The sequence below is a fragment of the Candoia aspera genome, chromosome 6 (assembly GCF_035149785.1).
Source record: "Candoia aspera isolate rCanAsp1 chromosome 6, rCanAsp1.hap2, whole genome shotgun sequence".
Classification (NCBI taxonomy): Eukaryota; Metazoa; Chordata; class Lepidosauria; order Squamata; family Boidae; genus Candoia; species Candoia aspera.
The window spans coordinates 69,874,674-69,900,129 of NC_086158.1; the positions used below are offsets into that span (position 1 = coordinate 69,874,674).

A 25,456-nucleotide genomic window follows, 5' to 3' on the forward strand; every position below is an offset into this window, starting at 1 on the left:
TTGAACAACAGCAGGATTGGGACTATATGGACCTTGGAGGGGAATGTTATTCCAGAGGTTCATGCAGCAACAGAGAAGGCATGCTTTCAGTGTCCCACAAATGACATTAATAGATGAGACCTGAACATACCAGCTCTATGGGGTCTTACTGGAAGACCAGACACAATGGGAGACAGGTGGTTCTGCAGATATCCAGTCCCTATTCCAGATATAGCTTTATAGATGACAAAGCATCTTGAATTGCACCTGGTAGCCCATTGGTAACCAGTGTAGTTTGCATAGTAGAGATATACAGGGCACACCCATAACTACTTGTGCCAGCACATTCTGGACCATCTATAGCCTCTTAATTATCTAAATTATACTTCCTTAATTATGTAAAAAATCCTTTGGCCTAGCAATCTCCAGATGTATTGAACTTAATTTTTTTTTTTAATATTGTTTCCAGCATAGCAGTTGGCTACATGCATGGGCATTTTGAAATTATAGCTCTGTACATCAGGAGGCACTGGTTCATAGGTCATGGGCAATAGGTGTCATTACGTCAACATTCAAACTTGGTTAATTACTGAAATAACACAAGAGAGTGATTCTATCCTTGTGGCATACTTGAGACTATTCTGAGTGTTCTGATAAGCCACTGATAAAATATTAATCTGACCACTGTATGTATCAGTATGCAATATACAGATGCTTTGGACACAGGATCAGAATTTTGTGATGTGGGGGTTATTTACAAGCATAGAGGAAAGAAAATAGAATAAGTACTCTTGCAAGCATCAAATATACTGCTCTGTATCAGATCCCCAAAGGGTCAGTCTTCTGTCTCCCTTCAGCTGAGACCTTTCTGATTTTCTTTGTATTTGGCATTTCAGTACTGTTGCTGTTGCTCTGTGTTACAAAACTGGGATAGCTGATCATCTGGTAAAAACAAACCACTGATTTTAATAGTGATCATAGTAATCATTAAGTAGTCTTCCTGGAGATACCAGGCCTAGCTCATGCACTGAATCTGGCTCTCTCTTCTGGGTCAAATAGCTTCAGAAAGAGGGGACTTGCATCAGAGAAAATGTTGAACGCAAGAATGGGGTGCTTTTTTTCCCCTTGTAGCAGCCACTTTGCAGTTCCTTTCTTCCAGATACTTTTCAGGGGCTGCCTTCCTGATCAATAGTTGTCTTGCAAAATAATATCAGGAATGATGAAAGTTTTGGTCTTCATGTAGAAAATTGAACAGATGCATTCTTGATTTTAATGATTAGGTATAGATAAAATCTTGGAAATATGTAGATAGCTAAAAGCACAAAAATTAGGACTTTGTGTCATGTTCACTGTTTCAATGTGCACTGTACATCGTAACGTTTCACATGCCATGGTGCTGATGCGTGTTTCTGTTGGGAGGGAGCTGCTGTGAGACCTTGTGCCAAGCTCTGTATCTATGTTCATTTCAATGGAATGTGTTTGGGTTATGTGCTCTGCTCAAGGACTTTTCCCGCAGACCATCAGAAGCCGTTAGGAGCACCTGGGATTGTGAGCCTGGGAAGATTCTACGGGGGGAGGGATATTGTTTGTACCGAGGGTTTTTTAGTTTGCATTTGGCATGCTTTTTCCATTCTCAGCTTTCTTTGTGATCCTGCATACTATTCTTTAATAAATCAGATATCTTTATGATCCTGTTCATGAGTCTGATGGTGTTTTAGAATAGGCAATCCTTACATAAAGCTGAGAATCACCAAAGTCGTACCATTAGCTCCTACCAAGATTAGTTTCTTGTGAGGGAAAACAGTTAACAATGGCTAAATCCAAACCCACAACCGGGAGACTCGAGGAGCCGACTAGCTTGATGCCCAAGTCAATGGTCAGGAGCGAAGAACTGAGCCTCATCCCAGAACCTTCAGGTTCACGGCAGCATTCGAGTTCCAGCCTTGAGGGAGAGGAATCCGAAGATGGGAGAGCACCAGAGCCACCGGCACCCAGCGAATCACCCGCAGAGTTGATCACCTGGGATGAAATGGGGGAACCCCAGCCAGGGACGTCCCAGGCATCCTGGAAGTATCGGTTCCCGCTGACCCCAAACATAGAATCTACCACGGTATCAGAAGGGAGTCAGCCTAACGCGCGAGGGAGGGAGGAATCTCAAACCCCTGAAAGGCTAAGAGTGGTAGAGGCCAAATTAGAATTGATGGAGTACATGCTAAAAGCCCTGTCTCTGTCATGGGGGGGCAGCCGAGGCACAAAGGAGATTCCCGCGCAATCATCCTCCATCCCCTCACCTGGACCGCTGGCGGAGCAGGGCCGGAGACGGCGCCGGGATGAATCTCCACCCCACAGAGTTCGTCCATCAGTGTACCCACCCCGAGGAGGGAGAACTACTTAACCTGGGGCCCAACCACTCAAGCAGCCGCTAATTCAGCTCTAACAGGAGCAGGGGTGAAAGACTTTTTGGGGATCCAACTAAGTTGTCTTTCTTTCTCACTAATGCTAAAAGTTCTATGAAGCAGTTTGGACCACACTTCCCTTCCAAAGAGGCTAAAATAACTTCCATTGCCACCAAGCTGAAGGGATGAGCGGCTGACTGGTATGTTCAATTAAGTGAGGCTGACTCCCCTGATCTTGAGGATTTTGAGGAATTCATGTGGGCGTTAAAGCTGCATTTTGAGGATCCTCTAGCCAAGGCAAGGGCTAAAAAGGCACTGAAGGCTCTTACCCAGGGCCAACTGTCTGTAGCTGATTATGCCCTGGAGTTTAAGGCTTTAGCTGGGAAAATCCCCGACTGGTCTCAGTCAACCTTAATAGAACGGTTTAAAGAGGGACTCAACAGGGACATCCTCCGGTGGGCGTTGTGTAGAGACGACCCAGAGCCATTGTATGAATGGATCTGTCTGGCCGGCAAGGCTGAGCATGCCCAGCATACCTACATGCAAGCCAAACGACCTGAAAAGCAACCAGCCACCATGAAGGGACCCCAAAGCGCCGCAACTGCTACCCGGCCAGGCTATAGAGCCTGGGAAGAGGAGACAGATTGGTGCTATGCGAAGGGTCAGTGTCTCCCATGCGGAAAGGAAGGGCACCGAGCAGTTGATTGCCCAAAAGCCAAGGCTGGAGACCGAGCAGCCAAACTGCCGGCCAAATTGCCACCCTCATCACGGTGGATGACGGCAGCCAAGGGGGCGGCTGACACTGAAGAAGTACCCTACTTCTCGGGAGAGGGGGAAGACGACTCTAAGGAGCTGGCAGGAAACGCCAGCCACCTGCCATGAAAAGCGCCTGCGGGCAGGTGGAGGAGGATGGGCGCGAAGATGCTATGGTGAGTGCTGACTGTCCCACTCTAGCAGTAAAAGTGAAATTGGGCTCCCGCACAAAGACTACAGAGGTCTGGGCTTTAGTTGACTGGGTGTTCCAGGTGTCTGATTCACCCTGATCTGGTTGCTGCTTTGGACCTGCCTAGCTTTCCCCTCCAGCACCCTTTGATCTTCACACAGTTGGATGGTTCAACAGCGGGGGGGGGGGGGCGGCGACCCATTTCACTGGAACTGTCGCAATGCAAATCGGCAGCCACCATGAGACTTTAAAATTTATAGTAGCACCTGTTGGCAACCCCTTAGTAATTCTGGGAATTCCCTGGTTGACTTATCGAAGCCCCCATATAAATTGGGAACACAGAACTCTGACTTTTAAGGAGGGGTTTTACCAAGCCCCTGCCGCAGAGAGGGCTTCAAGAGCAGGGTTTGGAAGGGCTGCAATTGCCACACCGCGCCCTAGTTTGGCATGTTTAGAGGGCTTGCCCGATCGATACCAAGGGTTTGCAGACGTTTTTGGAGAAATGGAAGCAGATCAGCTACCCCCCCCCCCACCATCAGAAAACTGATTGTGCCATAGAGTTGGTTCCTAATGCTCAATTGCCCAAGCCAAAAATTTATCCAATGACTCAAAAGGAGCTTGGGGCATTACGGGACTTTATTGACAAAAATCTGTCAAGGGGGTTTATTGAACCTGCAAATTCCCCAGTTGGGGCCCCTGTGCTATTCCGGGAAAAGAAAGATGGCACGCTTCAACTTTGTACAGACTATTGGGGGTTACATTCCGTCTTGATCTGCAACAAATATCCTCTACCACTAATGAAAGACATGTTAGCCCATTTGTCAAAGGGCAAGATTTTCTCCAAGCTCGACCTTCATGAAGCCTATTTCCGCATCCACATACGAGCTGGAGATGAGCGGAAAACTGCTTTTAATTGCCCATTGGGTTCATTTCAGTACAAAGTCCTCCCTTTTGGGTTAGCAGGGGCGCCCAGAGTCTTCATGCAATTGATTAATGAAGTATTGCATGATCATTTGTTTAAAGGGGTCCTGGTTTATTTGGACGATGTGCTCATTTACAATGAATCCGAGCCCCGTCTGGGAGGCGAAAAACGCAAGTTCCTTGTCAGTTACAGAAGGACTTTCTCCAGGCACTGAAATCTGACACTTGGTTGCTAGCTAATAGAGACAATGTTTCTTTTGAAGACGGTCTAGCGTGAGTGGAACACCACCTTTATGTGCCTGAAACTTTAAGGGCTGATGTTTTGCAGCGTTCCCATGATGATAAACTTGCTGGACACTTTGGTTTTGTCAAAACATTGCATTTGGTTCGCCGTCAATTTTGGTGGCCAATCTTAAGGCGTGATGTAAAGGACTATGTTGCTTCCTGTCCTGTTTGTGCCATGTCAAAGCGAAAAGGGGGTAAACCACAGGGGCTTCTGCAGCCAGTGGCCAGCCCATCCCGTCCCTGGGATGAGATTTCTATGGACTTTATTGTGGACTTACCCCCCAGTCAGAAGAAAACTGTCATTTGGGTTGTAAAAGATTTTTTCTCCAAACAAGCCCATTTCATTCCATGTGCGTCCATCCCGTCAGCCCCACAATTGGCCCGCCTGTTTCTCATCCACATCTACCATCTCCATGGTAGCCCCTCTCGTTTGGTCACCGACTGCGGGACACAGTTCACTTCCCAGTTTTGGAAATCATTTTTAAAATTGATTGGCACCAAACAGGCGTTGTTCACATCGTCGCATCCTGAGACTGATGGATCTACAGAGGCTTTGAACTCTGCCCTCGAGCAATTCCTTAGAGCATACATAAATTATCGTCAGGACAATTGGGTGGACTTGTTGCCCTTTGCTGAGGTGGCTTACAACAATGCTGTCCATCAGAGCACCGGGCAGACCCCTTTTCGTGTGGTTTCTGGTCATGACTTTGTCCCCATCCCTGAGCTGCCACAAACCCCTCCCCAGTCCTGTTCTGCCTCTGACTGGGCTGTTAAGCTCGCTGATTCCTGGCCGGTGATTCAACAGGCTTTGGCTGATGCCCAGGCTGCTTACAAGTTCCAAGCCGATAAACGTTCTTTGCAACACGATTTCAAAATTGGGGATCAGGTTTATCTTTCTACCAAATTCATCAAGTCCCCACAGCCCTCGAAAAAGCTTGCTCCCAAGTTCATTGGTCCTTTCCCTATTGTGGGTCTTATCAATCCAGTTACTGTTAAGTTGGACCTGCCTCACAATTTGAAACGCTTGCACCCTGTTTTCCATTGCAGCCTGCTCAAGCCTGTCCACCACTCCTCCCCTGGCATCCCCAACCTCCTCCTCCTGCTCCGATCATGATTGATGGGCAACAGCACTTTGAAGTCAAGGAGGTCGTTGATTCTTGCAAACTTCGGGGCACCCTCCATTACCTGATCTGCTGGAAACACTTTCCTCATCCTGAATGGGTGCCTGATCGCCACGTTAATGCTCCTGATTTAGTTAACCGTTTCCATTTGGCTTACCCATTGAAACCTGCCGCTTGATGCTTTCTTTCTTTTGGGGGGCAGTATGTCATGTTCACTGTTTCAATGTGCACTGTACATCATAACGTTTCACATGCTATGGTGCTGATGCACGTTTCTGTTTGGGAGGGAGCTGCTGTGAAACCTTGTGCCAAGCTCTGTATCTATGTTCATTTCAATGGAATGTGTTTGGGTTATGTGCTCTGCTCAAGGACTTTTCCCGTGGACCATCAGAAGCCATTAAGAGCACCTGGGATTGTGAGCCTGGGAAGATTCTACGGGGGGAGGGATCTCATTTGTACCGAGAGTTTTTTAGTTTGCATTTGGCGCGCTTTTTCCATTCTCAGCTTTCTTTGTGATCTTGCATACTATTCTTTAATAAATCATATATCTTTATGATCCTGTTCATGAGTCTGATGGTGTTTTAGAATAGGCAATCCTTACACTTTGGCAAAATTCTCAGGGATTAAAGCATCTCAGATTATCTAATCATCTCTTCAAGGCTCTAGCTATCCTTCTGTCCTTAATCTATAGTGTCACTGCCTGTGGAATGAATATATTTCTGTGGAAATATATGGATCAGTTGAATCAGGTTAATTTGATAGATCTTGTTTTAGAATCTCTTGGGCTCATTGGGGCCAAAAGTGCAGTTCAGATTAGATCTTGAGGTGGAAGTCCAGGATTCCACAACCAGAGTTTCCACCAAACAAACACCCAGAGTGCAGCAAATGATGGAGGCAATAGCAAACATCAGCCTCTGGTAGGAGCAATGGATTAACCCAGTATATGTTCACAGGTATTCATTGTATTATTTCTATTTGAAAAATGTTGTGACTTTTTTTCAGAAAAAAAAGGGTCCCTCCTTGTGGGGGAGATGGGAGGTGATAAAAATATGACAAATAAATAAAAATAAAAAATAAATAAAAGAGAGTTTACATAAGTTGAAATGTGAAAGTGCATGTGTTCAGAATATACATTTTTAAAAAGAAAGTACTCTTGTTTTTCTGGTTCAAACATATCAGGTACATCAAAACAATAATAAAACATGGAACAGTCCAGGAAGAGGTGAGAAGAGAAATGTGTGTTTAATAAATAAAATTGTACAGATAGCAGTTAGAGAGACCTCACCCCCTGAGATAAGTCTAATACGGAATGACCTACAGGAGCTGCAGCAGTAATTGCAGCACAAAGTACATTTTCAGATCCTGGCCTCTCTTTTTTTCTTCCCAAAGTTAATGATATTTGTTTGTTTGCTTATTTTATCAAATTTATATGGCTGCCCATCTCACAAAGCGTGACTCTGGGCAGCCTACAATTTTGCCAGTTAAGATATCATATATACATTAGGACTATAGCATCCTAGTGCTAGAATGTACCACTTGCTTATCTAGCTCAGCCTTCTCCATCAAGATGGTATCCTATATGGATCAGTCTCTTGTAAATTAACCTACACAGCAAACTTTCTCTTCAACTTCATTTTAAATTATTGCTACCCACCCCCAGAACTTTGGAGGAAGCATGTGCAAATGTAAGTAAATACTTACACCAGCTCTTCACCATGCAGCGAGGACCCATGTGTGCTGTAGGTGTCAAAACATCCTGCACATAGCTATTCAAAAGCTGTGGCTGCCCAAGCTGTTTGGAGGCGTTGAAACAGAAGGGCTTTAATTTAAAATAGGATCGTTGATGGATGTCTCCTGAGATTTTGCCTCTGCCAAATTGAAGTAAATGTAGGCTGGATGTTGCAATCAGTCCAGAGAGAAAAATCTGTCATCCTGGTCCCAAGAGAGAACCTCTTTGTTTTGTAAGGCCCTGTAAATACAGCAAGTTCCCTCTGTTCATTTAAAGAAGTAAAGTCTTCCTCTTCCCCTGGTGATCATATGGACAGGCCATGTAGTTGTCTCTGACAATAGCAAAGACATAGCTTCCTCCCCCACCCCAGTCAGGCTTATAGCTCTGTGATTTTCAGGTGGTCATCTATCCAAATAACAATGTTCCAACAGAAGATTTTATTTATTTATTTATTTACATACATACATACACACATACTGTAGCTTAGGCTTGAACTATAGAGTCCTTGGTGCTCTCTGAGCTTGATTTGCTTGCAGATGTTTTATTACCCAACTAGGTATCATCATCAGTGTGAGTGACTTTGGAGTTTGCTCCCTGTGGAGCACTAGCACTGATGTTACCTAGTTGGGTGAAACATCTGCAAGCAAACAGCAAAGATCAAAGAGCACCAGGGACTCCACTAATAACAATGTGATCTGACTCTGCTTAGCTTTACCAGTGTCATTAGGTGATGCCACTTGCTGTAACCCTATTTATTATAATTTAACAAAACAATCAATGAGAGATCCTTGGGACAGATAGAGCTGGACATCTGGGTCATGCTTCTAGATTCCATATAGCAAAAAAGAATGGCATGTATCAGCCTTTCATTTTTATTTTTTAAATATTTTAAGGCCATGGGACAGGGTCAGGTAACTAGCTCTATAGTTGGATGATCATTTTATTGATTTTATTATAACTTTTTTTTTTGCAATACAGTATTTTTTCTCATTTAAATGGGCAGCAGATTATTTAAATAAAGTTATTTAAGTGAAGTTAAAATGAAAAACCGTGCAGGCTTAGATGATTTTCTAAAAAATCAGGGCTATCAATACTGTTTGGTTTAGGGTTAGGGCTAATGAATGAAATATATATGAAACACAAGAGGGCACTGCAGCACCATAGTATTCAGTTGGCAATGCAGCTGCAAGCTTGCAAGATCATAAAGGAACAAATATGATCGTGTTTCCTTTATTTCAGTTCTGTTAGTTGATTAGAGGGTAGTTCTAAACATGATTTTGTAGCTAAAGTGTGGCAAATTCATAGTACAAGTGGTGAAGAAACCATTGCTTGGTATATCATTTCTAAGTCTTATTGGGAAAATTGTAAGATGTTTATCTTCTTTGCATAGCACCTAGCTGACATTGTCTGATGAAAAAAGAAAAGAAAAACAGGGCTACAGAACTAGTTAATTCCCAGGGCTGTAGTTTAGACTGGGAAATTGAAAAAATCCTGGAAAAAACAATGGCAAACTGCTGTATTGTTGCCAAGAAACAACATGACCTTGTCCATGACAGCATGAGGACTCAAACTTTTTCTGAAGGAGACTTAACTTTATATTACCTTTGATTGATTGCTGTGTCAGACCACTGGATTCATTTATCTGAATGGCTTATTGGGAAGTGGGAAGATAAATTCAAATATATACACATAGAGGCATGCATAGGCACAATGCTGCTGTTCATGCTTTTTGTCACTGCAAAGCACACCATATGTTATTTTAGTAATCCTTACAGTTTGTAAGCAGAAGCTACATTATTATCTCTTGGTAGGTCTCTGGATGATTTGCAGTAAATTAGCTAGTCTTTCTGACTCTCAATGGTCTTAACAGTGGCAACAACTTAAAAATCTTTTCCCCCAAAGATTCCAATAAAAATTGAAAACAAGGCATTGAATGACCGGCAGAGACAAGTAACAAATTTTATATGGCCTAATAAAAGACTGAGGATTAAATGTAAGATACCACAGAGCTTGAAAGACCAAGGCAATCTGGCAGCCCTGAACTTTAAACTGCATTATCAAGGTAGCTGTTTAATTTGGATTACAGATTGGATTATATCACTCTGTCGGTCGGGTACCTTCACTAACAGAACAGGACTCCCAGATGGACTGCACAAATTATCTTTAGGTCAATACAATCAGAAATGAACAGCTTATAAGTGATTGTACAATAATAAGCAATGTATTAAAAGTTGGGAATAAATATAAGAAGCTGTCCAGACTTATAACCTCTTGCCTCATTATTGCATATTTATTTTCATGAGGATAAAAGTATGAAGAATTTTGTTCAGTGGAGAAACAACAAATCATACATACAGCAATATGTGATTGTTAATAAGACAAACATACAATCATTGAGGCTTTCCCTTTGGAATGGTCAGAACCACCTGGCCAGTTTCAATATCTTCAAATAAACAGTATAGCTTTAAAAGAACTGCAAAAAGAAGAGGGAACAATTACAGACCTGGCTGAATTTGAAAACCTTATAATATAAAATTTTCAGCATTTGCTGGGCCTTGCTTATAAATTGTTGATGAATAACTCAGAAACTGAACAAGTTAGAGATTGTATGATTAAGATGGAAGATTTAAATACAATTGATGTGCAACAATGGGAATTTCAATGGAAGAAAAGCATTAAGTTCACACCAAGCAGTAGACTTCTCATATCAGAGAAAACTGATACGTTTTACCACTAATATATTTTTCCAGTATTGATCGCTAAAACTGACAGATTATTCTCTAAAAATTGCTAGAAATATAGCAATCATGTTGAATCATTTTTCTATATTTGGTGACAACATAAAGGTCAACTATTTTGGAAAATTAATATAATGTATTCAGGTTAGGCACTGCCTGACTCCAAACTGACTCTGGGTGGTGTACAATAAAAGGAAACAGAATAGAAAATACAATTTTTAAAAAGGAATTAACAAGAACCAGTGGTGAGTCCGGCTATCACTACCCATACTTCTAAAGAAATCCGACAGAGGCCCCAGCCACCCTAAATCAAGGGCTGGGAGAAAATGGGAGAAAAGCCAAGTCTTTAAGGCTTTCTGGAAGGCCATCAGTGTGGGAGCCACATGGATATATTTCAATTATAAAATGATTTATAATAGAATGAAACTAATTTTAAAATTTAAAATTTCCAATCTGTTAAATTTTTTTGTATTAAATATTACTAAGCCTTACATTCCTATAAAGTATGTTAAATTGGCTTTGTATGTGGTAACTGCTGCAAGGATACTCTATGCAATCTATTGGAAAGTATGCATAAATCCATTTGCAAAAGGATGGCTAATTAAACTCTCGGAGTATGCCTTGATATCCAAAATAACTTTGCATTTTAAAAGTAAATCTGACACATAATGTAACTTTGAAATCATTTTTTTGATGTAATTCAAAATACTGACTTGTACCACACTGAAAAGTTGTGGTTTTTTTTTTTTTAACATGAACTTTTAACTGCTTGGATAGCAATTACTGTAATTCTTAATCTCATTTTATAATTTTTACTGTGCTGACTATTGTTGTTGCTATTCACGTATTACATTGATTTTTAAAATGATTTGTTGCTTTTAAAATAATGTAGCATATTCAGTTACTTAAAATGAATCAATGAAATATTAGAAATTTTGACCTAGTCTACAATGCTTGTAAATTCCCTGTTTATTCACTTTGTGCTTTATTTTTCCTTTTTTGCCTCTTTTTTCCCTTTTCTCTCCCTTTTTCTGTGCCTTTTTCTCCTTGTCCTTTTCTTTAAAATGCTCAATAAAGATACAATAATAAAAATCATTCCCCTTTAATTGGGCAATTTAAAAAGGCATTCAGAGTAGAAGTGGAACATGAGTGATATTTGGGATCTGCCAATTCACTTCTGCTATTAAATCTGGGTCCTTAAGATTACAACAAATCTTAGCAAACCACCCTGCTCTATAGTCTGCCAAAGAAAATGTCGTGAAAGCGGCGTCCCCCCAAAGGGTCAGGCATGACTCGGTGCTTGCACAGGGGACCTTTCACCTTCATAAGATTACAACATGGATAGTTAAGGACAACTCTCTTGAAGCCCACTATAATCCTTACCCCCACCTTTGTGTTTTAATTCTTTCAGATAAAGAGAAGTAAAGCAAATCTCAAAATTCCAACACCACTTTTGTTTCCAAAAATTCTTCTGGTCCCCAAATAGGTGTCCTGTGCTTCTTAAAAAATAAAAATGGAGGTGTTATACATTGAAGGGAAATTCTCTTAGCCTAAATTCCTGTACTAAAATCTTTAAAACTGAAGATTAACAAACTGAAAAAGTTTGCTCATATATATGACTTTCGGGCACAAATTTAGGATTTGGTAACTCGACATCTGTCTGCCTTTTTGAATAATTTTCACTGGTCTAGGTCAAGCATGCCAAATCATGACCACTTGTGGGCAGAAATGAATCTTATTCAAAGCACTGAAGAGCTGGGATTTTCACATCTCATGGGATTTACCAGTCTATAGACTAATGACAGCCTTATCTGTGAAGAACACTCTCATTCTCTTAATTTGCAGCTGCTTGTTTCAGAAACTTTCCATTTTACAGCACATTCTCTGTGGCTTTGAAGATCTGCAGAAGGGGAAAAAATATAAAATCAAAAATAGATTCATGTTTTTATTTGTAGTGAGCAAAAAACCATATAGGAAGTAGGCAAAAATCTTTAAGTGATTCTCTTTTCATAATAATTGTTCTTATATATCTAACGAACATTTTTACCCACTTGTTGCAGTCATTAGTTAGATGGCTGATCTAAGCAGAAACTTAAAGGTTACAGAAACGAATAAGGCAATGAGAAGAAAGAAATCCAGGTTCAACAGCTCTTTGGTGGTGGTCCCTCTAAAACCCAAGTATCCCTCAGGTGGACCTTTTATACCTTTCCAGGACCCTGGTAGGTTCTTGCTTCTTACTTCTGATGTACACTTAAGGTACATAGTCCATTTTCCTGGCCTTGGCTTCTGATTAATCAGTCCTCCTGGTTCCATCTACAATTTCCATTACACAGTCTGCTCCATCCTGATAAGATCATGATTCCACCTCTTCTGAGAAGAAGGGTTTGGAAGTACTATATGCCTAGGGGGAAAAAAGAGAGAGAGAGAGAAACGTACGCTAAGATGGTAGAGGGTGGTCTAGGAGAGTAGAGAGAACAGCAGGGAGCAACCTCCAGGTTTGTGAATTATCAAGCCCCCCACAGCATCCATTTTGGGAATGCAACTACAATATGATGTCCAAATTCTCCCTCCTTTATGGGGGAGCAGTGATTGTTTGCCTGATTGGTGGATCTCAAGAGTTTTAGTAAACCAAGTAGACCATACAAACCTGAATGTTGTCCAGCCTTAGCATCATTTAGGCTTTCAATATCTAAACTGCTCAACATACAAACACCTCAAATTATCCCCAGCCCCCCCTGCTGGCATTACTGAAGTGATTTAGGGTTCATGCATGCAAAGGTTTTTCTGTGGGAGATGTTTGACTCAGTGCAAAAATTCCTGCCACAACCAATGTCATTAAGGTGACAGGGACTGAGAGGGGGCTCATTAGCTGAAGGGCTTGCATGTTGAACATTCCAGATCTAAATGTCTGAATGAGGCAACTGACTTACAATATTCCTGTGGGGTAGATAGTCGACTGACAGTAACCCTCTTTGTTCATTAATCATGTGAAGTTGCTCCACATGATGACAGAGGTAATAAGATTGCAGCATTGGCCCCAGCCCCCAAATCACCTCTTCACATAATCTATATCCATTTTGCTGTAGCTTTACCCTTTCCCATGTTAGCCCAGAAGCACTATGAAATGTTGATGATATTATTCTCTAAGCGTGGCAAAATTCAGCTTACCAAATTCTGGAACCAAAATAAAAAGTGGAATGAAGTACAATATTACAAATATCAAGTGCCTCTCCAAATTGCTTCAATTTATCTTGCTATTCTTCTAAGAGAGACATGCATATGGGCATCAGTGTATCAAAGGAATACACTGATGAATTTTTACCTGTGCTTGTCTATTGTACATTATGCAGGGCTTACTGAAAGCAGGACTAATCTGTTTTAAAAGTGCTTCCAAACAAGCAGTTTTAGTGCTACCAATCATAAGACATTGTGGAATCAGCCTGCCTTTTTCTTGCAACTGAGTTCTTTTCTAGTAAGCAAAACAACAGAAGAAACTGTGGGGGTACAAATGGAAGATGGTAACATCTGGACCCCATCTTGTACTGGTTAAATTCCTTGCATGTAGCAGAGCACTTGCATAATAAAAGCCTTGTCTGGAAGCAGCTTTTCTAAACAAAAATGTTACTGCTTAGTTAGGAGGGAGAAAAGAGAAGTGCCTAAAAAGTTTTTAGGTTTGTTTTCAGAAAAGATACAACTCTCTTCTAGCAAAGCTCCTTTTTTTTTTTTTTACTACTTAAAACATTTGGCCACAGCAACCAGTAGGGGGAAAATACAGATGAACAACTAATTCTCTAAAACTTATGAAATTTCCCTGCAAAATCCAGAATTACAATCCCTTTATAAATAGTCATTCATCAGCTGTATTTACAACATCTAACTTGGTTACTGAAGTAATCCATTTTCTTAGTTTGCTCAAAATATTGAATCATAAACCAAGTAAAACAAACATGCTAAACCCTACCAGAGAAATTAAAAACCCACTAAGGTTAAACTGGCTAAACTTACCATGGTGCATGAATACAGCTGTTAACCCTCAATGTTTAACTGATTCAGTTAAGATTCTTGTATGAATCCAGCCAGTGTCAGGACAGAGACTCACCTGGAGGGAAGCTACAAGCCAGCTGAGAAACCAAATCCCTCCAGTTGGTCCCCTTCCCTATTTCTTTAGCAAAAAGGCATCACATTTGGTTTAAGAAGTTGTGGCGCCCGCCTTATGGATCATTCTCCCCCCTCCCCAAGTGAGGTCACCTTACTTTCTGGAAGTCCCTCAAGACCTGGCTTTGTTATCAGGCCTGGGGGTCTCAGAGGACTGGTGAGATCTTGAGGTGGCTCCCTTGCTAATCTGATCTCTTGTGTGCCTTTTAAACTTTTTAATAATTACCTTTTTTATATGTTTCATTTTTTTATATCTTTGTTGTGCGCCACCCAGAGTCCCTTCTTGTGAGATGGGCAGCTATATAAATTAAGTAGGTAGGTAGGTAGGTAGGTAGATAGATAATAGATGCAGATGGATTACACTGACATCCCCAACTGTCAGGCCCAGCCCAAGAACGACAAAGAATCAGTCCAGCCAAGCTTCAGTTCTTTATTTGTTAATGCCATATAGAGAGAATCTTGCCAGACTAAAGCAACTCTACCTAACCTAAGGGGAAATAACCTGGGAGAGCTCTAGGGTGGGGCTATTCCGAACCTCTTGGTTTTCCCACCATTGCATCCTGGACTGTGCCTCCTCTTATCTCTTCCACCTCCTTGGAATGTGCTCCCTCCTTCCTGAGAACCAGCACCATTACTGAAGTCCATCACATCAACCAGTCCAAACCACCTGTTTGCCTCCCAATCAACCACACAGCCCTAATAATTGTAGCTCTTTCATTGTGAGGATATGGAAAGCAAACTGTATCTGCTGTAAGGATGTCAGCAGCTGCCCATTGGAATTTGAAACTTCACAACCTGGTGCAGAAACCCTGCAGGGCTGCAGATTGGTAGCTTCCTAGACAGTAGATGTCTCCCTGATTGACTGTTGGTCTCGATGGACTATGAAAGCTGGGCTAAGCTTGAATTTCTAATTATTCCATTCTTGATGACTGAGTTCAGGGAATGTAATATTTATTGAGCAATCTGGTGTTCTCTGTGGAGAATATAATCGACATCCCAGATAGCAGAACAACTCTTAAATGTTGATTTGGAAAGGAAATAAAAGGAATGGTGCTGTGGATAATTCTGAAACTGTGCCTCAGACATTTCCATACAAACTCCACTATCCCTGTACAACTGGTTTACTTTTTGAAAGTTTAATTCCATTTAGTACCCTAAAGTCAAGATGCATGGGGGGAACTTGCCTAAAGCCCTCAGCGTAACCCAGCTCATATTTGAACACCAATTTTCTTTTTTGGTTTCTCCCATCACAGCAAATTTGTTCCAGTTCTGTCCAGTTTTAGAGACTTACCCTGTTACAATGTTCTGAGCCCCCTTGCACAATTTCTTTCCAACATTCCATTGTTCAGAAAGAATAAAAAAAGATTGACTTGATTATTGACCCTTTTGTGCAGTCGTCTCCAACCTAGTGCCTTCCAAGTGTCTTGGGCTGCAAATTCTGGGAGTTGTGAACCAAAATATTTGGAGGATATTGCATCAACAAAAGTTGCTTTAATACCTTCATGTTTATTTATGTAACTTACCTTGAATATGTCTGAAACTGTCCAAGGTATAAAATCTCTAATAAACTTCTTACAGACCTCAATGACCTGATTCTTTGGGACACTCCTGCTGTTTCCTCTCCTAAACTGCACATAGCCTTGTTTGAGGTATAAACCTCCTTAAAACCATCTCATATATCCCCACAACACACACACACACACACACACGGGAAGTTTATCCAAGTAATGCATTTTGTGTGTGCTAGTTATAGTGTAATTATTACTGGGAGGACATGGAGAAGTTTCAAACCATAGTTACCATGCAGGCAGGTTTCACCTTATTTTGGTTAGCATGAAAAAGACCTTCAATTTATTTAAGACAGTGAAGAACACAAAAACAGATGTGTTTATACTGTGCATTTTGAATGTTTACTAACAACCATTCAATTTAGAACAAAAAGATTGTTTAACATTTACCACTTTATTAAAACACCTAGACCTTGCCAGAATGCTAGGACTTGAAGCATATACAAATCTTGCTGTAAACAAAATCCAAATTTCTTTACTTATTTAAACAAGAAGATTTTCTTAGTTTCTGCCTACTGAAATGTTCTTATACCATCTTTATCCTACAACATGTTTCTCTAAAAATAAACAATACTTTGAAGAGTCAAAATCTGATAAGAACTGATAAGGGTTGGATTTTACATGGAATGTCATTGACATCTTTAAGGCTGTTTTGCAAAAAGCAAAGTGATTTATTTTACAGCAAATTAGGAAGAGCAAGGACTTTCTAAATTATTTGGGGGTCAATGTCATATTTGAAGTTTCTATTTTATTATTGTGACATTATATAAACAAATAAATTGGTTAGCTATGTAGCCTGTGGTTATCCCATAACTCCTAGCTCCTATATTAAATGTTGTGTTACAGGAGTAAGATGTAAGATAAAAGTGGTGTCTTTGCCACTGGGCACATTAAAACAGCTCACCCAAATATAGGGAAGTCTGCCTCTTGGATATCTATTATTAACAAGTCATGTGCAGGATAAAAGGGGGCTGCCCTTCCCCCAAACAGGGTCATTCGTCTCCCCAGAAAAAAAAAGGACAATAAATTACATAAAGTGTGTTGTTGTTTATTCGTTTAGTCGCTTCCGACTCTTCGTGACTTCATGGACCAGCCCACGCCAGAGCTTCCTGTTGGTCAACACCCCCAGCTCCCTCAGGGACGATTCCGTCACCTCTAGAATATCATCCATCCACCTTGCCCTTGGTCGGCCCCTCTTCCTTTTGCCTTCCACTCTCCCTAGCATCAGCATCTTCTCCAGGGTGTCCTGTCTTCTCATTATGTGGCCAAAGTATTTCAGTTTGGCCTTTAATATCATTCCCTCAAGTGAGCAGTCTGGCTTTATTTCCTGGAGGATGGACTGGTTTGATCTTCTTGCAGTCCAAGGCACTCTCAGAATTTTCCTCCAACACCACAGTTCAAAAGCATCGATCTTCCTTCGCTCAGCCTTCCTTATGGTCCAGCTCTCGCAGCCATATGTTACTACGGGGAACACCATTGCTTGAACTATGCGGACCTTTGTTGTCAGTGTGATGTCTCTGCTCTTAACTATTTTATCGAGATTTGTCATTGCTCTTCTTCCAAGGATTAAGCGTCTTCTGATTTCCTGACTGCAGTCAGCATCTGCAGTAATCTTCGCACCTAGGAATACAAAGTCTTTCACTGCTTCTACATTTTCTCCCTCTATTTGCCAGTTATCAATCAAGCTGGTTGCCATAATCTTGGTTTTTTTGAGGTTTAGCTGCAAACCAGCTTTTGCACTTTCTTCTTTCACCTTCATCATAAGGCTCCTCAGTTCCTCTTCGCTTTCAGCTATCAAAGTGGTATCATCTGCATATCTGAGATTGTTAATGTTTCTTCCAGAGATTTTAACTCCAGCCTTGGATTCCTCAAGGCCAGCTTGTCGCATGATGTGTTCTGCGTACAAGTTGAATAGGTAGGGTGAGAGGATACAGCCCTGCCGTACTCCTTTCCCAATCTTAAACCAGTCCGTTGTTCCGTGGTCTGTTCTTACTGTTGCTACTTGGTCGTTATACAGATTCTTCAGGAGGCATACAAGATGACTTGGTATCCCCATACCACTAAGAACTTGCCACAACTTGTTATGGTCCACACAGTCAAAGGCTTTAGAATAGTCAATAAAACAGAAATAGATGTTTTTCTGAAACTCCCTGGCTTTTTCCATTATCCAGCGGATATTGGCAATTTGGTCTCTAGTTCCTCTGCCTTTTCTAAACCCAGCTTGTACATCTGGCAATTCTCGCTCCATGAACTGCTGAAGTCTACCTTGCAGGATCTTGAGCATTACCTTACTGGCATGTGAAATGAGTGCCACTGTTTGATAGTTTGAACATTCTTTAGTGTTTCCCTTTTTTGGTATGGGGATATAAGTTGATTTTTTCCAGTCTGATGGCCATTCTTGTGTTTTCCAAATTTGCTGGCATATAGCATGCATTACCTTGACAGCATCATCTTGCAAGATTTTGAACAGTTCAGCTGGGATGCCGTCGTCTCCTGTTGCCTTGTTATTAGCAATGCTTCTTAAGGCCCATTCAACCTCACTCTTCAGGATGTCTGGCTCTAGCTCACTGACCACACCGTCAAAGCTATCCCCGATATTGTTATCCTTCCTATACAGGTCTTCTGTATATTCTTGCCACCTTTTCTTGATCTCTTCTTCTTCTGTTAGGTCCTTGCCATCTTTGTTTTTCATCATACCCATTTTGGCCTGGAATTTACCTCCGATGTTTCTAATTTTCTGGAAGAGGTCTCTTGTCCTTCCTATTCTATTGTCTTCTTCCACTTCCGCGCATTGCTTGTTTAAAAATAATTCCTTATCTCTTCTGGCTAACCTCTGGAATTTTGCATTTAATTGGGCATATCTCCTCCTATCACTGTTGCCTTTTGCTTTCCTTCTTTCTTGGGCTACTTCTAGTGTCTCAGCAGACAGCCATTTTGCCTTCTTGGTTTTCTCTTTCTTTGGGATGTATTTTGTTGCTGCCTCCTGAACAATGCTGCCAACTTCTGTCCAGAGTTCTTCCGGGACCCTATCTACTAAGTCCAGTCCCTTAAATCTATTCTTCACCTCCACTGCATATTCCTTAGGAATATTAGTGAGCTCATATCTAGGTGATCTGTGGGTCTTCCCTAATCTCTTTAGTCTGATCCTAAATTGTGCAAGAAGAAGTTCGTGATCTGAACTACAGTCAGCTCCAGGCCTTGTTTTTACCGACTGTACAGATGTCCGCCACCTTTGGCTGCAAAGGATGTAATCAATCTGATTTCGGTGTTGTCCATCTGGTGAAGTCCATGTATAAAGCCGTCTCTTAGGTTGTTGGAAGAGAGTGTTTGTTATGCAGAGTGAATTGTCTTGGCAAAATTCTATCAGCCTATGTCCTGCTTCATTTTGTTCTCCCAGGCCATACTTACCTGTAATTCGAGGTGTCATTTGACTGCCCACCTTAGCATTCCAGTCTCCTGTGATGAAAATAACATCTCTTTTAGGCGTGTTGTCCAGTAGGTGCTGCAGATCCTCATAGAACTGCTCTACTTCAGCTTCTTCAGCATTTGTGGTTGGGGTGTATATTTGGATCACTGTGATGTTAGATGGCTTGCCCTGAATTCGAATTGAGATCATTCTGTCGTTTTTTGGGTTGTATCCAAGCACTGCTTTAGCCACTTTACTATTAATTATGAAGGCTACTCCATTTCTTCTGTGGTCCTCTTGTCCACAGTAGTAGATCTGGTGGTCATTTGATGTGAAGTGGCCCATTCCAGTCCATTTCAGTTCACTGACGCCCAGAATGTCTATCTTTAATCTTGACATCTCACCAATAACCACATCCAATTTGCCCTGGCTCATAGATCTTACATTCCAGGTTCCAATGGTGTGTTGATCCTTAGAACATCGGATTCGCCGTTCACCACCAGCACCATCGGCCGCTAGCCGTCCTTTCGGCTTTGAGCTAGCTGCATCATCACGTCTGGGGCTAGTTGAGCTCATCCTCTGTTCCTCCCCAGTAGCATTTTGACCATCTTCCGACCTGGGGGTCTCACCTTCCGATGGTATATCGACATATCTCTGGTTGTACTGATCCATTTAGTTTTCACGGCAAGAATACTGGAGTGGGTTGCCATTACCTTCCCCAGGGATCGCATTTAGTCTGACCTCTCTGTCATGACCTTCCCGTCTTGGGTGGCCCTTCACGGTTTAGCTCATGGCATCATTGAGGTGCTCAAGCTCCAGCACCACGACAAGGTAACGATCCTTTGCTGAAGACATAATGTGTGCATGTGCTAATTTGTATATATGCATGTGAATTTAGAAAAAAACAAATAAATAGATGTGTAATACATTTCACTATAAGGAGAGGTATATTAACAGATGAAATATATAACTGTTTAGTCTGGGTGACCCCTGAGCAGCAGAATAGGCCTGCTTTTCTAATTCCCCTTGCTTTGTATCTTACTGGAGTGGTGGAAATGGATTTTTTTATCCAGTGGATTGAAAAGTTCTTCAGACAGAAGGTGCTTTGAAGTGGAGGGCTGTTCTCTGTAAAGATGACCACAATAGGTAGGTTATTGTCTGATTTTAAAAGCAACAACAGGACTTAGGAGATAGACAATGAGATATTTGATTCTTGGAGCCTGGATGCCTTCTGTATCATTTGGCAGCATTAGCCCTCCGCTTTTGATAATCCCTTTCCTTCTAATACTGAGAATTATGTTAGTTTTCCTTCTTGCAAAAATGATTAGACTTCCTATTAATACATTTTCATTAAAATAGAATAATTAGAAAGAAATTCTAGCAATGAGGGGTTTTGTTTGTTTGCTGTTTGTTTTTATAATTACAGTTTATAGAATTCTCTTATTTTTGGAAGTAATGGCTTCTAGATATTTTTTCCTATAACTACTTATTTTAAGGTGTGAGGCAACCTGCTGTGTAAGAGGAGAGGCAGGCGGCTCCCAATAGTTCCTCACATTGCTTTGACATGGCATTCAGTGCCATGTACAACAATAACAACAACAACGTCCATGAAGTTATTGGCTTTCCATAAGCTTTTAAAAATTGAATTGTTTCAGAGAGTCTGTGGAAGGTGAAATAATGCCACTGTTTTTTATTTATTTATTTATTTATTTTGCCATTTTTAATTTTATATTACGGGTGTTCTGTTGTATTTTCATTGTAATTTTATGGTACTGTTGATTGCCACATGGCTATGGTTAACAGCCAATATTCCATGTATAGTGCAGGTATAATTTAATAAATAAAATAAGATAGGGGTTTATAAACTTCAAACTGATTTTATATTGTGATATCTCATAATTCATGAATATTATAAGCAAGTCAGCTCTCAAAGTGTGGATCATGAGTTGCTTCCCCAAACAATAGCTTTCAGAACAAATTCAAGTGGAAAATGCCATCTTTTCACAGCTGCATGCCTGGATGTCACTCAGACAAGCCATCAAACTGCTCTCCATGCATGCTTATTTATGTCATACAACTGTCAAAGATGCTATGTACTTCTGAAAGATGGGAAATTGGATGTAATTAACTTTAGGTTTTAGAAAGGAGAGCATTCACAAATGTCATTTCATTAAAACTGACACTCTTAGAATAGACTTCTTGTCTGTTTGCACCCATCTTAAGATGGGATCTGTTGAGGAAGTTACAGAAGTTGTGCTCTGAACTAAATAGAAACTCAAAAGGACAAGAACATGAAGCCTATGCACTTCCTATATCAGTGATCCATCCAAGGGATCCAATCACCTTTAAATTTACACATAGTTTGGGATGAAACCATAAAGACCAGTTATAATAAAAGAAGGTGATTTTATTAATTGGCATTCTTAATAAATGATTGTTTCTGAAATGTTTCGATCTACAGGAAAATTTCAAGGACAATGAGCCATGTTGATTCAATGCTCGGAGGAGCTTGTTTCCATTCTTGCATGATTTTAATTTATGTGAGAAATGAAGCAGTGATTGGCATATCCCCAAAGAGTATGATTTTTAAACACCATTAATACTGTATCCTTCCAAAATGATGAGCATGTCCTTCACTTCTTTCTCTCTCTCTTTTATATGCCATCATGATTAAATGAATCTCAGCAGTTTTCTTCACATATAACTGTCATCAAGATTACCCCAAAGTCATGCAGTGAGTTTCTGAGCCTACCTTTCTATTGTTAAACTCGTATGCTCTTCACTTCTGACACTGGCTGGATTGGAATTGTTATCTATGATAGATCCCTATCTCAGCTAAAGTGCTGGCTGAGCCATAGATCAAAATGGAAAAACCAGTCTCTCATATGATTTTGAGGACATCTTATAATTGTTGCTCAATGCCACAGTTGCTGGCAATGCTCATTTCTGCTATTAGATTTGGGGCTACATTTGTAATAGGCTGAAATTAGGGTCTGTTTTTGGCAAAATATGTGAGTGTTAAATAGGCCAGATGTAGAAGACATAGTTGCAGACAGAGTGGAAATCAAGGAGCCAAATAAGTCAGTGAAGGATAAGAAACATGGATATAATTAGAAAATGGACTAGTGGTCAAGTATTGACTGACCAAATGAGAATCTAATGGCTCAAGACATAAATGTATAGAAAGGGAGGCCAGATGCCCACAGAAAGTCAGCATGTGCTTCTTGGGAAAAATGGCTTTTGCTGGGAAAAATATATTGTAAGTTGTTTTGTACAGCCAAGTAGGTGCAGTCTCTTAAATCACATAGATCTACTTTGATTGAACTGTGATAGCAGTTCTAGCTCTAGATACGAGAGGGGTGATACTGCAGCCGAAAGAAATCAGGCCAGTCATTTCTCAGTTTGATTCCACAGACTCTGAGAACTTGTTGATGGAAAACAAACAATTTCCCATCAGCTATGTTTGGTTTCTTCTCTTCCAAACATAACTGGCCTCTGGTAGGGAATGCCAATGTGAGTAGTGGGAACTTTTCTAGAGAGTAGAACTGGGTAACTAAATTAAGGAGTCCTGTTGCATTTGTACATCTTTTAGGGAGAGATTATTGATTGCCTTTAACCTCTTGATGTCTTAAAAATATAGTTTGCCTTCAATCCTTCATATGAGAGAAAAAGTAAGCTGTTAGGTACTGTATATGATACACTCAGCTTTCTTGCTCAAACTGTGATTAGGGAATAGCTGCTGTAATATTTGAAATTGTTACATTTGATTTAATGAGTTGTGAAGGAAGAATTAACATTGGTGAAATGTAAACAAAAAATTTTGTAGCGTCAGTATTTGTTTGTTTGTTTCATTGATTATATTCTGCCTGTTCTCCAGGAATTCGAGGTGGCATACACAGCACTTCTTCCTCCCACCCTGAAGTTGAGACAAAGTGAGCTCTCATGGCTGTAGCTAGATTTGACTCTGTGTCTTCCCAGTCCCCCTCCAACACTTTAACCACTCGCTGCTAGGAGACGTTTAAGGCATATCATTGTCCTGCATTAAATCCAGCCAACACAATGAGTTACTCTTCTTCTCCAAGTTCTAATGTCATGATTTCCCACATTTTCTTTAGGTATCACAAAATGCACCTTATGCTACAGATAATATGAAATGCAATGATAAGTTAGAAGGCTGGGAAGAACCATCTGACCAGGATGAACACATGGAAGCAGCACAAAATATAAATTCAATGAAAGCAATTGATGCCTTCAGGTAAGAACAAAGGGTTCAGCCTCACGTCCCCCTAACTGTAGTAAAAACATGTCCTAGTAATCAACTTTTATGCCATGTCCTTATGACATTGCTTTCGTCTCATTCTTCACCTGGGCTGAGACTGTTCAAAGTTGTTTTTGCACTGTTTTCCCTCTTCTCCCAACACAATTTTTGCCATAGACACAATCTAATATACTTCACTGATGATGTAATTTATGATGTAATCAGGGTTTGGCATCTGCCAAGCTCCTATGTACAATTTTAGGCTGTTGCAGGCACCACCCTTCCTGGACATTTTGGCTTGGGCTTCAGGAAAGACAGGACATCTGGATTCCACAGTAGTATCCATGTAAAGCCTGACCTGAGCTTATCATAATGTTTGTCAGGTTTTATGTGGGCTCTTTATAAACACAAATTTACCCCTCTTTCAAAACAACAATAACAGCTCTGCACCTGTAAATTGTAAGTTGGGCAATTTGACAAGTAGTTAAACCAGCTGTTCTATCATACACCTAAACTTGTCCATCCTTGCTTTACCTCAAAAGAGTGATTGATCATTGTTTCTCAAGCCAGTAGTTGGTACTCAGTGGGAGTGGAAATGAAACCAGGGGAATCCACAAATCACTTTTCTTGTATTAAAATAGGTAAGGACAACACCACTTACCAGGCTCATTACTGAAGCAGAATAGGACTCAACTGAGGGTAGCTAGTTTATGCTGGCACACTTTTCTGTTGGTACATTGATTGGAAGAGAGCTCTTTAACATGGCTATATGGGTGCACGCAAAGAGATGTGGCTGTTTGGAGATACTCCAGTAATAAGGCCTTGTGTCTGGAGCAACACAATGCTTTTTTCTTTTCTTTGTTTCTATATAATGTCCAAAATTTCCTTTAAGTTATCTCAACTCCAGCTGAGCAGTATATTAATTAACTTTCTCTCCCTCCCCACGCCCAAATAACCATCATGCCCTTTATATCTGCTCAACCCATTATCATAGCCAGAAGCCTGTTTTATGAAATGGAAGTATTTATTCAATATTCAGTGGGAGATGTGTACAACATGTTATTTTAAGCAAAATGCTAATTGATACACTGCAAATACTTTCTCATTGAGAAACTGGCATTACAGTTTTCTAACATTTCAGGCCCGCCTTCTTTCAGATTTAGCAAAACCAATTAACAACTAGGTTCTCCTTCTCCTCTGTAATTTCATAAGTGCATTGCATCAGCTCCCACACTCTAACTCAAAGTTCTATGCTAACATATAGATGCCACTAGCATTTTAAAAGAAAAAGTACTTTACGCCTGAAGGGGATGACGTTCATTATATCAATATGTTGCTGTCAATGTTATATAATGAATGGCTGCCATAAAAGGGCAGTGCAGCTGATTACTAGGTTTTATGAGACAAAAGAGAAACTAGGGATTCAATTAAAGGCTTAACAGTTTCTGGTTGGCAGTTTAAAAAAACCAAACAACCAAAAACTTTGATGTTCTTATTCATCCCAGAAGTGGGATCCTATATAGGTATTTAAAGGAGGAGTCAAAATTCCACATGGATAACACTGGCATAGCTGAATCCAATCCCTGTAAAATATAATGATTCAAACATCCAAGGCAAATGGATAGTAAGGATTCTCTCCTTGTGAATAGGAAAAAAAGTTACAATCTGTTCCCTTTTCTACTAAGTATAGTCTAGAACAGGGTTTCTCAACCAGGGTTCCTTGGAACCCTAGGGTTCCGTGACAGGTCACGAAGAGTTCCCTGGGAGATCACGATTTCTTTGAAAAATGATTTCAAATTCAGGCAACTTCACATTAAAAAGGTAAGTTTCATTCTTTATTTTTAGTTTAAGAACACTGTTAATGTCTGGCCTATATTTGAGCCTGAATGTGCAGGGGTTCCCCGAGGCCTGAAAAATATTTCAAGGGTTCCTCCAGGGTCAAAAGGCTGAGAAAGGC

The 25,456-nt window shown here is 40.6% G+C and overlaps 1 protein-coding gene across 1 annotated transcript in view; it reads left to right on the forward strand.

Annotated features, from left to right (window-relative positions):
* LRRC27 (leucine rich repeat containing 27) overlaps positions 1-25,456 on the forward strand; it is a 78,217-nt gene that overhangs the window by 28,770 nt on the left and 23,991 nt on the right. The window contains exon 9 of the mRNA XM_063306160.1: positions 23,357-23,496. Within this exon, the coding sequence (XP_063162230.1) occupies positions 23,357-23,496 (140 nt within the window). The remainder of the gene's footprint in view (positions 1-23,356; positions 23,497-25,456) is intronic.